The 13,254-nt window shown below is 42.3% G+C and overlaps 1 protein-coding gene across 1 annotated transcript in view; it reads left to right on the top strand.

The window, feature by feature from the left end:
* Nucleotides 1-3,142: 3,142 nt before the first annotated feature.
* The window catches only part of LOC146861882 (uncharacterized), a 53,283-nt gene continuing 43,171 nt past the window's right edge, over nt 3,143-13,254 (top strand). Inside the window, exons 1-2 of the mRNA XM_085643042.1 lie at nt 3,143-3,641; nt 7,465-7,481. Of these exons, the coding sequence (XP_085499168.1) occupies nt 3,143-3,641; nt 7,465-7,481 (516 nt within the window). The remainder of the gene's footprint in view (nt 3,642-7,464; nt 7,482-13,254) is intronic.

The following is a 13,254-nucleotide window of genomic DNA, read 5'->3' on the forward strand; positions in this document are numbered from 1 at the left end:
ACATTATAAGCCGACTTTAGGCCCAAGACGTCGACAATAGATCAGGTTTTTAGATTTGCTATTTTATATTGGAAGACGGTCTTGATCAGCAGAGGCGACTTGTATGTCGCCTTTGACGATCTTAAACCAGCCTTTGATCTGGTACCATGAGCACGGCTAAGGGCAGTCATGGAGGAGATGGGGATGCCTTTATACATACTATCCTGCTTATCAAGCTGCATGAAAACTATTTTGCCCAGATCCAGTGGGGTTCACAGGGACAAGTAACAGACTACATTCCTGTATTAAAGGGTGTCTGGCAAGGTTGCGTACTGGCCCCTACCTTATTTACCTTATATATAAACAGGTTAGTTCATCATCTCTAGTTAGTAGAGGCCAACACACCTGTTCTGGCAAAAGGAAAGATACCATTGTTACTATTTGGGGACGACACCCTTCTAATTTCTAAAACACTGAGTGAGTTGCAAAAATTATTAGCCAGCTTCGATGATTTTGCACGCAGCATGGTCTTGTGATGAATACTCAGAAAACAACGTTTATGGCATTTAATTATTCCAAGAAATTCAAAGGGAAGATATCCCTGGGCAGCGATACATTAGAGCAGGTGCATTTGTTCACTTATTTGGTCATTAAACTCGCTCCAAATCTATCCTGGGGTCGGCATGTTGATATTACAGCTATAAAACATAATCAATAGGGAATGGATCACTTGAACCTGCAACCAGGGTCCAGATCGTTCTATCCGTCAGTACTCAATATAGGTACTTGGAGAACCCTCATTCACGTAAACAGGTCGTGTGGCGGTTTATCTTGATTCTCCGCCTTTCTTTACATACGTGACTGCATCATCATTGGGTCTCTTTTTTATGCTTCCTCCACCTGGAGGGAACCACTGGTTTTCACAGTAGTGATCAGAAATTAGTAGTGAAAAGTGCTTCAGTGATGAGTGATGTTATAAATGTCTTTCTCATACTACCCTAGAGATAACATTTGTATTCTATCTGGTGTATGGGAAGACTCTTCAAAAGTAGAAGTGCGTGCAGAATGGACTAATTATGCGACCACTGCACTGTTTATGTCCAGATCTAAGGTCGACATGTTTCAGCCCTAAGGATGCCCCTGAAGGGTCAATGGGCTTTCTTCAGGACCTAAAAAAATATATGTGTGAGAAAAGGTATTGTCCGATTCTGAAAAATATCAGAGTGAATACTCTGAGATGAAAGCTCTATAGTACCTCAAGGTTGGCTGTACCTAGAAAAGAAGAAGAAAGAGACAAACAACAATACGAGTACTTATTCACGTAAGTACAAATTAAAAAGTTCAGCAGACTAAAAAATGGCAAATCTTTAAATTATAAGCAAGTACGTGAATGGCAAATCTTTAAAATGTGTGATCTGTAGTTGGTTAAGAACGGCTTGTTATGCTCAAGCGGGTGATGGTAGCTGTGTTGTCGTAGCTCATCATGGTTCTTTGTAAAAACCAGTTACATTTGTTTGGTAGATGTCTTTTGATCAAATCTAAAATTCTGGTTGAGCAGTTGTTATCAAAGGGGCGCTTAGGCACGTGTGAGATAACTGAGCCTGTACGCGTATTAATGTAAGTGACGCGTCGTGATGTAGTTATAATCCTCATAGGGAGTATATAACTCTCTCTTTTGCACATAGGTCTATGTGTGGTACATGAAGAAAAAGAGAAAAAGATGTCGCAGAACGAGGCCCGCATTGCATTGCGTGTGCATGTCTTTAGTAAAAGATGAACCATCTTTATGTGTGGTCGGGCAGAGTTAACTAATGGCGTGTCGGCGGCGGTATTGTTGTGCCCAATTATCGCTACTAAATGGGTGGATTATGTGATAACAAGGAAAAATGGTCTTTTAAATCGTACCTTACGAAGTCCCGACTCGGGCTTCTTAGGGGCCGCTGAGAGCACGGTGACTACTGTCGGTTAGGGAATAATAGAAATAACACAATACCGTCAGGTTACTCGTCGCGTGTGTTGAGAAACACTTTATGTGTCTCCACAGGAAGCATTGCGCATAGTCCATACCTCTTCAGTAGGTTAAGCACGACATGTTCTGGCGCTGTTCTCAGGTTCCCGGAAGGCGCGGGATCCAGGGTGAGAACAGTATATCGCGTCACACAGCATGGAAACTGAGAAAAGACTCACATGGAGCTATTGAATAGTTTTGTGCGTGATATTGGTTCCGATACTTATGGTATCGTAACATGAAAAATAATAAAATTAGTTTTCAGAATCAGACAATACCTTTTCTCACACATATATTTTTTTAGGTCCTGAAGAAAGCCCATTGACCCTTCAGGGGCATCCTTAGGGCTGAAACATGTAGACCTTAGATCTGGACATAAACAGTGCAGTGGTCTCATAATTAGTTCATTCTGCACGCAGTTCACCTTTTTAAGAGTCTTCCCATACACCAGATAGAATAAAATTTTTATCTCTAGGGTAGTATGAGAAATACATTTTTAACATCACTTTTCACTAAAGCACCTTTCACTACTAATTTCTGATCACTACTGTGAAAACCAGTGGTTCCCTCCAGGTGGAGGAAGCATAAAAAAGAGACCCAATGATGATGCTGTCACGTATGTAAAGAAAGGCGGAGAATCAAGATAAACCGCCACACGACCTGTTTACGTGAATGAGGGTTCTCCAAGTACCTATATTGAGTACTGACGGATAGAACGATCTGGACCCTGGTTGCAGGTACAAGTGATCCATTCCCTATTGATTATGAATTAATGACAGGAAGCCGAATGGATTACAGCTTCTTCTAGCTCCCCCCACCCGATTGTAACAGATTTAGCAGCGCACAGCTGTGGGAGTCCTCTGTTCCATTTTTTTGACATTGGAGGCGGAAATCCCTCTTTTTCAAGTAGTAATTCAATTACTTTTTAAAATTAGCTCCGAAAAACAAACCTAAACTCGACCATATAACCAAGGATCAATTATGGCCGAAAACTTGGGTCTGAGCTACTCAGCAGACAAAATAAATGCGATTCTTTCATTACCCTCACTACTTCAAGATAGTGATTTTACACAAACTATAGCACAAAACACAGACTGGGAAGATCTGTCAGAAACAAAAAAAGTACAAGTAAGAACCGCTATTCATGGCGTTAGCATGACGGAATATCTCCGCGCAAATGCAGCACCCAGAGGCCTCTGGGTACACAATGCACCCCACATCTTCCTTAAAGACCTAGCAATACGTAAAGACAGGTCAGCCATCTCCTGGAAATGCACCAGAGATTACCTAATCTTGATTATAAAAATTGCAACCAGACTGACAGAAGCTCTGACGATCAAAATCCCATTGAGCGAGGCCAAGATGAAAAATATGGCACATATAACTGTCTATAAAAAAAGACTGGAAGAAATCAATAGAGAGATGAATGAGACCAAAGAATATATAACCCAAAATAAAATACAGAAGTTGGGAAAGGATCTCAAACGCTTCTCCATGGAAAAAATGCATCCATACAGTAAAGATGACTATGAAGTACCAGAAAACCAATATGACAATGACACCAGCGGGAATTCAACGGACAGTTCAGACTGGAGCAATGAAGAAATAAGGCAACCCAGGAGAAATAGAGGCACTTATAGACGCCAACAACACTGTAGACCAAATACCTGGCGGAACCCTCAATATGGAGATCCACAACCAAATCCATTTCAGCCATTTACACCAAATTTCCATGGATGGATGAACCCATACACCAATGGGGCCCTGCATGGGACGATACATGCAACAACCGTCTTTTTTAGGGAGAGGCCAAACGAACCAAAGGGGACGAAGAAAAGGAGTCACATGGACAGACCAAGAAAGACAAGTTCAAACCAGGAGCATGTCAGGCATGTCGAAAGACAAATCTGGGACAAGCACGACTCACTCGTAATCAATTAGACAGACATCACCCTCACAGAGGTTCAAAAGAGTGTGCTCAACAAAGGATTAGGCTACGTACCGACACCAACATTGGATGTCTTCAAATTACAGTGCGAGGTTGCAGAATTCTGCAGGAAGCTGAAATAGAAAGCCTTCTTCAATGGAAAAGAAACTAATAATACGGAGGGCGATACATCACTACGCCCTAGATCCACCTTCTGCCCATTGAACCACCAAGTTCCTATCGAGTTCCAAACCTTTGAGCAAGCTGTAATGAAGGAAGTTGGAGAGACAAAAAAACCTTTCATGAATATAACAGGAGCCGAAAAACAAGCCCTGGAAGAGCTAAGACAAAACCAAGACATCATAATCAAACCGGCGGACAAAGGCGGAGGGATCGTTCTGTTGAGTAAAGAAAGCTATAACCAACAGTGCCTTGACCTACTTTCCGATGACTAATTTTACAGAATCATCCTGACAGATCCTACCCCCAGACTACAACAAACCATCAGAATTATGGTGGAAGAAGCGGAAACTAACAGATGGATTTCAAGGAATGAGGCCGACTTCTTAAGAACTAACTCACCTAAAATACTGTATTTTTATTCCCTCCCAAAATTACACAAAGAAAGAAGACCCCCACCGGGCCGCCCGATTGTATCTGGTATAGGGTCGGTCCTTGAGCCACTTTCACAATTTGTGGACCAATACTTAAGACCACTGGTACAAAAGACACCGACCTACTTGAAGGACACTCGTGACCTACTGAATCACCTCAAAGACAAAACCTTCTCCACCGACACAATGCTCTTAGTCGGTTTTGATGTAGAGAGTTTGTACACCAGCTTACCACAACTAAAAACACTGGAAACATTGGAGCAGATACTCTGTGAGCAGAATTGGTCTCACCAAACACCAAGACACTTCATCCTACAATGCTGCACCATTGCCCTCACTGAAAACTCCTTTGAGTATGAGGGTACTATGTATCAACAACGCCATGGTACTTCCATGGGAAGCACATTCGCTCCGAGTGTGGCAGGACTTTATGTGTGCAATTTCGACAAAATGTACATACACAACGCAGCAAACCCATTTTTGTCAAAAATCCGATTCTGGAAGCGATACATAGACGATATCATGGTAATCTGGGAAGGTGACCAATCAAGCCTATGTTGCTTCCATGAATGAATGAATGAACAAGATGACTGTCTGAGATTTACCTATACAGCGAATTGTAAACAATTGGATTTCCTAGATCTCACAATTTATGTTGAAGAAAATACCATCAGGACACGCACATTCTTCAAACCAACTGCCAAAAACAGTTTACTATCATACAATAGCTTTCATCCACTCAGAGAGAACCTACCGTACAGCCAGTTCTTACGCTTGAAAAGAAACTGTAGTGAATTAACAGAATATAAGACAAAAGCCAAATAACTAAGCTGTCAGCTGTCAAGAAGAGACTACCCAGCAAACACAGTGTTGAAATGCCAAAAGAGGGCTAGGAATCAACCACGAGAAAGCCTACTAGAAGCTACACAAAAAAGCCAAGCTCTAGAGACAATCACATGTGTAACTACCTATAGTATTGCGAGCAATGCAGTAAAAAAGATAATCAATAAAAATTGGTGCATACTAACTTCAGTATCATTGAACTGGTCCAAACCAAGGTTTGCCAACAAAAGAACAAGGAATATCAAAGACATATTGGTACACACACGACCATTGGCACCCCAGCAAAACAGAATAACCAACACACTGTGGAACATGCAACCAGTTACAGGCCACTATCCCTGTGGACAATGCTCAGTATGCAATCTGACGACACCAACTAAGACCATACAACTAACACCAGAACTTAAATGGACGATAAGACAACACAACAATTGCAACACGTCTCATGTTGTCTATATGATCACATGCACTTGCAACCTCAGATATATCGGAATGACATGCCGTAAGGTTAAGCGGAGGATCTGTGAACATAGAAGTATTGTAAAGTGCAAACGGGAGACAACAAAAATGAGCAGACACTATATCGAACACAAACACACCACTGACCACCTCAATTGGGTCATCATTGAAACACTGACAGGCACAACCCAAAACGCTGAAAAAACCCTTTTTGAAAAAGAACAAAGATGGGTACATCGTCTCAAGACAGATATTGTGGGCCTCAACGATAACATCCCTTGGTTCAGTATCCGATGACCTTCGGTCTAGACTGTAGCCCATACATATCTGTCCTTAAAGTCCATCTGGTCGCCCCCCCCCCCCAAAAAAAAAACACGACCTCTATGGCATTTTACATCAGCCTACTAAATGACCTTTTTCACATCTGCCTTCTAAATGACCCTTATTTTCACATCAGCCTTCGAAATAATTGAGAAACCTCCACTAAACTCCAATACATCGCATCTGAAAGGTTTTTGAAAGTTTCTTTGCGAGTTATTTCAGTGTCTCCATCTACTACCATCTCTATAAGAAATCGATCTTTCCAAACGACTCATACACAAAGTAACCCTTGCATATGTGCAATAAGTGAACATGGCTTTTTATAATTTTATTGTTTTTCATGTTATGATACCACAAGTATCGGAACCAATATCACGCACAAAACTATTCATTAGCTCCATGTGAGTCTTTTCTCAGTTTCCATGCTGCGTTACGCGATATACTGTTCTCACCCAGGATCACGCGCCTTCCGGGAGCCTGAGAACAGTGCCAGCACAAGTCGTGCTTAACCTACTGAAGAGGTATGGACTACGCGGCAAGGCATCCTGTGGAGACACGTAAAGTATTTCTCAACACACGCGATGTGTAACCTGACGGTATTGTGTTATTTCTATTATTCCCTAACTGACAGTAGTCACCGCGTTCTCAGCGGCCCCGAAGATGCCCGAGTCTGACTTCGTAAGGTACGATTTAAAAGACAATTTTTCCTTGTTATCACATAATCCACCCATTTAGTAGCGATAATTGGGCACAACAATACCGCCGCCGACACGCCATTAGTTAACTCTGCCCGACCACACATAAAGATGGTTCATCTTTTACTAAAGACATGCACACTCAATACAATGCGGGCCTCGTTCTACATCTTTTTCTCTTTTTCTTCATGTACCACACATAGACCTATGTGCAAAAGAGAAAGTTATATACTCCCTATGAGGATTATAACTACATCACGACGCGTCACTTACATTAATACACGCACAGGCTCAGTTATCTCACACGTGCCTAAGCGCCCCTTTGACAACAACCGCTCCACCAGAATTTTAGAATTGATCAAAAGATTTCTACTAAACAAATGTAACCGGTTTTTACAAAGAACCATGATGAGCTACGACAACACAGCTACCATCACCCGCTTGAGCATAACAAGCCGTTCTTAACCAACTACAGATCACACATTTTAAAGATTTGCCATTCACGTACTTGCTTATAATTTAAAGATTTGCCATTTTTTAGTCTGCTTAACTTTTTAATTTGTACTTAAGTGAATAAGTACTCGCATTGTTGTTTGTCTCTTTCTTCTTCTTTTCTAGGTACTGCCAACCTTGAGGTACTATAGAGCTTTCATCTCAGAGTATTCACTCTGATATTTTTCAGAATCGGACAATGCCTTTTCTCACACATATATTTTTTTAGGTCCTGAAGAAAGCCCATTGGCCCTTCAGGGGCATCCTTAGGGCTGAAACATGTCGACCTTATATCTGTACATAAACAGTGCAGTGGTCTCATAATTAGTCCATTCTGCACGCACTTCACCTTTTAAAGAGTCTTGCCATACACCAGATAGAATAAAAATGTTATCTCTCTGGTAGTATGAGAAAGACATTTTTAACATCACTTTTCACTAAAGCACCTTTCACTTATAATTTCTGATCACTACTGTGAAAACCAGTGGTTCCCTCCAGGTGGAGGAAGCATAAAAAGAGACCCAATGATGATGCTGTCACGTATGTAAAGAAAGGCGGAGAATCAAGATAAACCGCCACACGACCTGTTTACGTGAATGAGGGTTCTCCAAGTACCTATATTAAGTACCGACGGATAGAACGATCTGGACCCTTGTTGCAGGTACAAGTGATCCATCCCCTAATGATTATGAATTAATGACAGGATGCCGAATGAATTATAGCTTCTTCTAGCTCCCCCTCCCGATTGTAACAGCTATAAAACATAGACAGAAAATTGTAGTCATTTTAAAAGAACACCAGGCCTCAAACACCAGGCCGGTTTCACATGCTCGAGTCTATGAAGCAAAAGCCTTGGGGGCCGCCATGTATGGCGCCGAGTTATGGGGTTAGGCTATATCACAGACCTTACAAAATCTGAAAATATATTTCTTAGAGAACTGATCTCAATTCCAATCAGTACTCCGCTGCATCCCTTAATACTAGATTTGGGCATGAAAAAGGTATCCCAGAATTCGTTACTGCTACCTCTTTTATATTGGCGTAGGCTCTGAACTGCTCCAAAATTTAGCCATTATGCAGCTGCTCTAGAGGAATTAGTCAAGCTGGACAAAGCAAATAAAGTCCCTTCGTTGTCTTCGCTGAGGTGACTCTTGAAGGAAATCGGCCTTGGTGACTTGGGCCTGTGTCCTGAGGTGGACCGGCTTCCTTCGGTAGATATACTGAAAAGGCACTATTGGTCCCATGTTCTTCAGCAGGATGAGAGGGTGATGGGGGATGCAACATTGACGCGTGGCTTTTAAAATTTCAAGTCTACACCTACTTTGAATTTGTACTGGGATCTAATCACTGCTCCTCTTGACAGGAAGCTCTATCATCAGTTTAGAGTGGGTACACTCCCTGTTAAAACATTTACTGCAAAATGGAAAAGCTCAACTTGTGAAGTGTCCATGCTGCAAAGGTCACAGGGAATCTGTCCCACGTGTGCTGTTTGCATGCCCTGTTTACACTAGGTTCCGATCCTTTTGGATTGCACCAGTGTGTAGGACGCTGGGCACCCCAAGCAACCCGATTGCCTTACGAATATTATGCTCTGATACATCTTCATTGTCCGTATACTCTATTGCAAATTGTTTGGGGCAGATCTGGGCCAAAAGAAAGGCTAATATTGCTTCCAAAGGAGTCTATTGATACCTAAATGCCTAATTAACTCATTTTAATAAATTGTATTTATTGAGTTTTAGTGTGCGTATGAATTTTCTTGCTTGGAATTTGTAGTTATTAATGTAATTTTAATCACATCTGTGAATAGCTGAGAATTGATCATTTGGATCATTTTATATGTTTAAGAATGATTTCCTATTTATTTTTTATTGTATCTACTTTTATGGCTCAAGCCGAAATAAAGGTATTTGTATTGTTGTTGAAACAGCTTACAAAATCACTTCATACTATTACTATCACCCGTCGCGGATCCAAAAATGGAAGGTGGGCCAATCTGGGGATTGCTGTAGAGGTTGTGGTAATCCTGGGACCCTACTTCACCTCATGTGGCATTTCCCTAAACTTACGAGATACTGGGAACAGGTGCTAGATCATATCATCAAAAACACACACGCCCCCCATGTCAGTTAGAGGGGGCACTACAATGAACACTACCACACATCAGAGAAGTACAGGTGCCTCCAAGTCCACGAACAACATAGCCCCCCTAATGTCCATCTCTACTTGCTTTCCTGCTAAACCCCTTATTTGGGAGACACAAGCATTAGTGGGTAGAATTATGAGTAAAAATGAATTATCTGTATTTGGAAATGAATGCTACCTAAGTAACAGGCGTGACTCGGCTCATGGTCTCACTAAGAACATCTACATGATAAATGTGCCAAAAATCAAGTTGCATGCCAAATACGAAGATAACAGCTCCTTAGTAAACAAATCGATTTACTGGATCCAGAGGTTAGGGGGTGTAGATCAGCCATTAGAGATGACATTCTATGGGAAAAAAGAATAACCCACGCTTCTCTGATTCCATCGAATAGCACTTGAGGGATGAAAACCTGGTGCACAATCTAATAGCTCTTGAGGCAAGGACATTTTAGCCCTCTTTCATCAGAATCCAGTTGAAATACAATCCCACTGGTACACTGTGGCTTCAAGCCAGTAATAGGCTTGGCACTCTGTTGGATTCAGACTCAACCTTAGTCAATATTGATTGACTGGCATCCTCAGCACTGTCAAGCTATTTGACATTCCATCTTCCGGACTCAGCTGTTCATTTAGCCCCCAACAATAAGTCACAGGAAGACCTATCACTGGTTGTTGCAATCCAGTCTCCTAATTCCGAGGCTTTTGTCTCCACACAGCCCACGAACAGCAATCTCTGGGCAAGCCCTAGCCAGCAAGCTGCAGTTATAAGCACACTGACGAGATGCGCAACAGATGAACATCACTCTGCTAACCTTGGCCCAGGAGGTTTAACCACCAAACTACGTATACTATCTTGGAACATGGCTGGTTTAAGACCCAAGGTAGCACTCCCTCACTGGTTACAATATATCAAACTCTTCGACATCTGTATATTACAGGAAACCTGGGCTACCGCTCCTGTTTTCATTCCTGGATACATCACTTTGTGTTGCCCAGCAGTCAACACTAGACCAGGACGGCCAGTTGGAGGGATTCTGATATGGATCAGAATTGATTTACAATGTACCACGAAAGAAATGAAGACCAATAGTCCGGATATTCTTGCGGTACACCTCAAGGGCAGGAATGGCCTTATTCAACGTTTATGCTTGTGGCACCAAAGCGGGTTGCAGGTCTTCAACACTCCAAGCGCTGGAAGATTGCCTCGAGAAAAGATAGTCTCCTTCTCCCCTAATTATAGCTGGAGATTTTAATGTTACCTTCGAACCACTCGACGTTGAAGACCTAACTAGCACTGACCGGATAGATGGAGATGTGGTCTGTTCCCCCGCTTGACCTACCGCCAATCATAAAATGGACACAACCAGTTCTACAGCTCCAAGCAATAACTCTCGAGTATGGGTTAGGGGCAGCAATTGGATGCACCAAATCCGATAGGATAGGGGCAAATACGTTCAACAGAACTATGAACATGAGTCGCATTGACTATTTATTGATTGATGTAAGATTATGGCCTGCTGTGTTGGACATGTAAGTTTGGGTGACTACCGATAGCGACCACAATCCGCTTGAGCTCACCATGTCATCACTTTGGACAAGATATTGTAGCCCACCCTGCAGCATACTGTCAACTAAGATGATCTTCCCCACAAACGATAATAGGAGAATGAAATGGGTACGTGTAGCAATAGATACTTCTAAATGTGATGCAATAAAGCAACTATTACTTGCCAGTACTGGCAACTTCCATAATTTGGGTGAGCAACAGGACGAGCTCCTAAAGGTAACAGACAGACACATATCTCTCTTCAAGCAGATATCTTCATTATTTATATTACAGACACAAAAGGCCGAATACCAACCCACAATCTTCTTGGTTCAGTAAAGATTGCAAGAAACTACGGGCAACCTTAGCTGCTGCGATTAGAACAAATGATGTCTCAGAAATAAGAGAGGCCAGGAAGACCTATAAGTCAGCTCAGGTAAAAGCGAGAAGAGACTAGGCTGAAAGTCGTTGGGTACAAATCCGTTAAGCTTGCCAGAGGAAATATTCTCAACAATTCTGGCTGTTGGTTACGAGGGGAGATTCCGATAGACCAAGGCCGCCTACTAGTAACATTTCTGTAGCCGCCTGGGTTGACCATTTCTCCGCTGTTTACACTGGGCCAGCAGAGCCAGCAATTGAAGATTGGATGGAGGAAAACAACATCTTATCCCCATTCCAAGCTGGGCTCAGGAGCAAAGTCAGCACCATCAACCAATTTTTTAGATTTGCCTTAGTGGCATGGAAAACAGTGAACATCGAATAAGCCAGTCTGTATATTGCTTTTATCGACCTAAAGTCGGCCTTTGACATCATTCCAAGATCAAAACTATGGCAGGTACTGTAGGAACTGGGGCTACCTTCGGAGCTTCTTGGATTGGTTGTTCGGTAGCATGAGGATACATACGCAAGGGTTCGTTAGGGGAATCAAGGGCAACTGACTGAACCAATAAAAGTTGTTAGGGGGGTTCGTCAAGGATGTGTCTTGGCTCCCACCCTGTTCTCCTTTTTTATAAACTGGGTAGGGAAGCATATGGAGGAAGTGCCAGCTGATGCCCACTCACTGAGGGGTTGTAAAGGTAACAACTTTATTATTTGCAGATGACACATTAGTAGTCTCTAAGACCCCTAGTGGTCTTCAACTCCTTCTTGACCGCTTTGTGGCCTTCTGTTATCAGAGAGGCGTGGAGATTAATACCTTGAAAACTAAGCTCTTGACAATGAACCCCCACAAATCGCTTAAAGGTAAACTGACGTTGGTAGGGACTCCTTTGGAGAAAGTGTCTACTTTTGATTATCTGGGGGTGACTCTCTCGGAGTCAATGGCATGGAAGTACCAAATTATCAAAAGGAATCTACTGCAGAAGAAAGTCTCTGGGGCACTGATTAAAAACCACAGGGCCTCCCAATCCTGGCCAATAGCAGCCCCAATTCAAATATATGATAAGAAGGTAGTAACATATGCCTTGTACTGGGCTGAAATCTGGGGGGTTGAAAACCTTGAGGGCCTTTTACACACAGAAAATAAGTTCCTAAGATCTCTATGCTCTCTTCCCCAGAGTACTTCACTTACTCCTCTGAGATTGAATATGGGTAGATCAACTATAAAACAAGGCTTCACCCCCTTCTTTTCTGGTTCGACTTAAACAAACACCTGAGCTTAGTCATTATGCTATGGCATTTGATGATCTTTAAAAACTTGATTGCTTTAAAAAAATAGGTTGGTTTACCAAAGTCAAGGCACTGCTCTCTGCTATAGGCCTGGGTACCTTGTGGAATGTCTTTGATCCTAGCCTCTTACCCAGCAGAGATGTTGTAAAATCCCACTATTGGAACTGGGTGGCACAGACAACTGTTTCCCAACCCTCTGCTGGTCGTCTGTCTCTAGAGTTTATGGAGTTTAAGTGGCTAGGTGTATACCAATAGTACATGGAGGTAATCTCGGCCCCACATGATCGGAAGCTCTACATACAATTTAGATTTGGTTGCGTCCCTGTAAATTCCTTCACAGAGGCTTGGCAACGAACTTCTGAGGTTGTTCAGCATTGTCCTGGTTGCCCCGGGACACTCAAGTCGGTTCAACACATCTTCTTGGTGTGTCCGTTATACATTATTCCGAGATTTAAATGGCTAGCACCTGTATGTAGGCTGATGGGAACTCATTGCTGTCAAGAAGCATTTCGGATTTTAAAAACAGATTCCAGGCCATTAAAAGTTTGCGTAGT

Source organism: Triturus cristatus, chromosome 2_2 (genome assembly GCF_964204655.1).
Source record: "Triturus cristatus chromosome 2_2, aTriCri1.1, whole genome shotgun sequence".
NCBI lineage: Eukaryota > Metazoa > Chordata > Amphibia > Caudata > Salamandridae > Triturus > Triturus cristatus.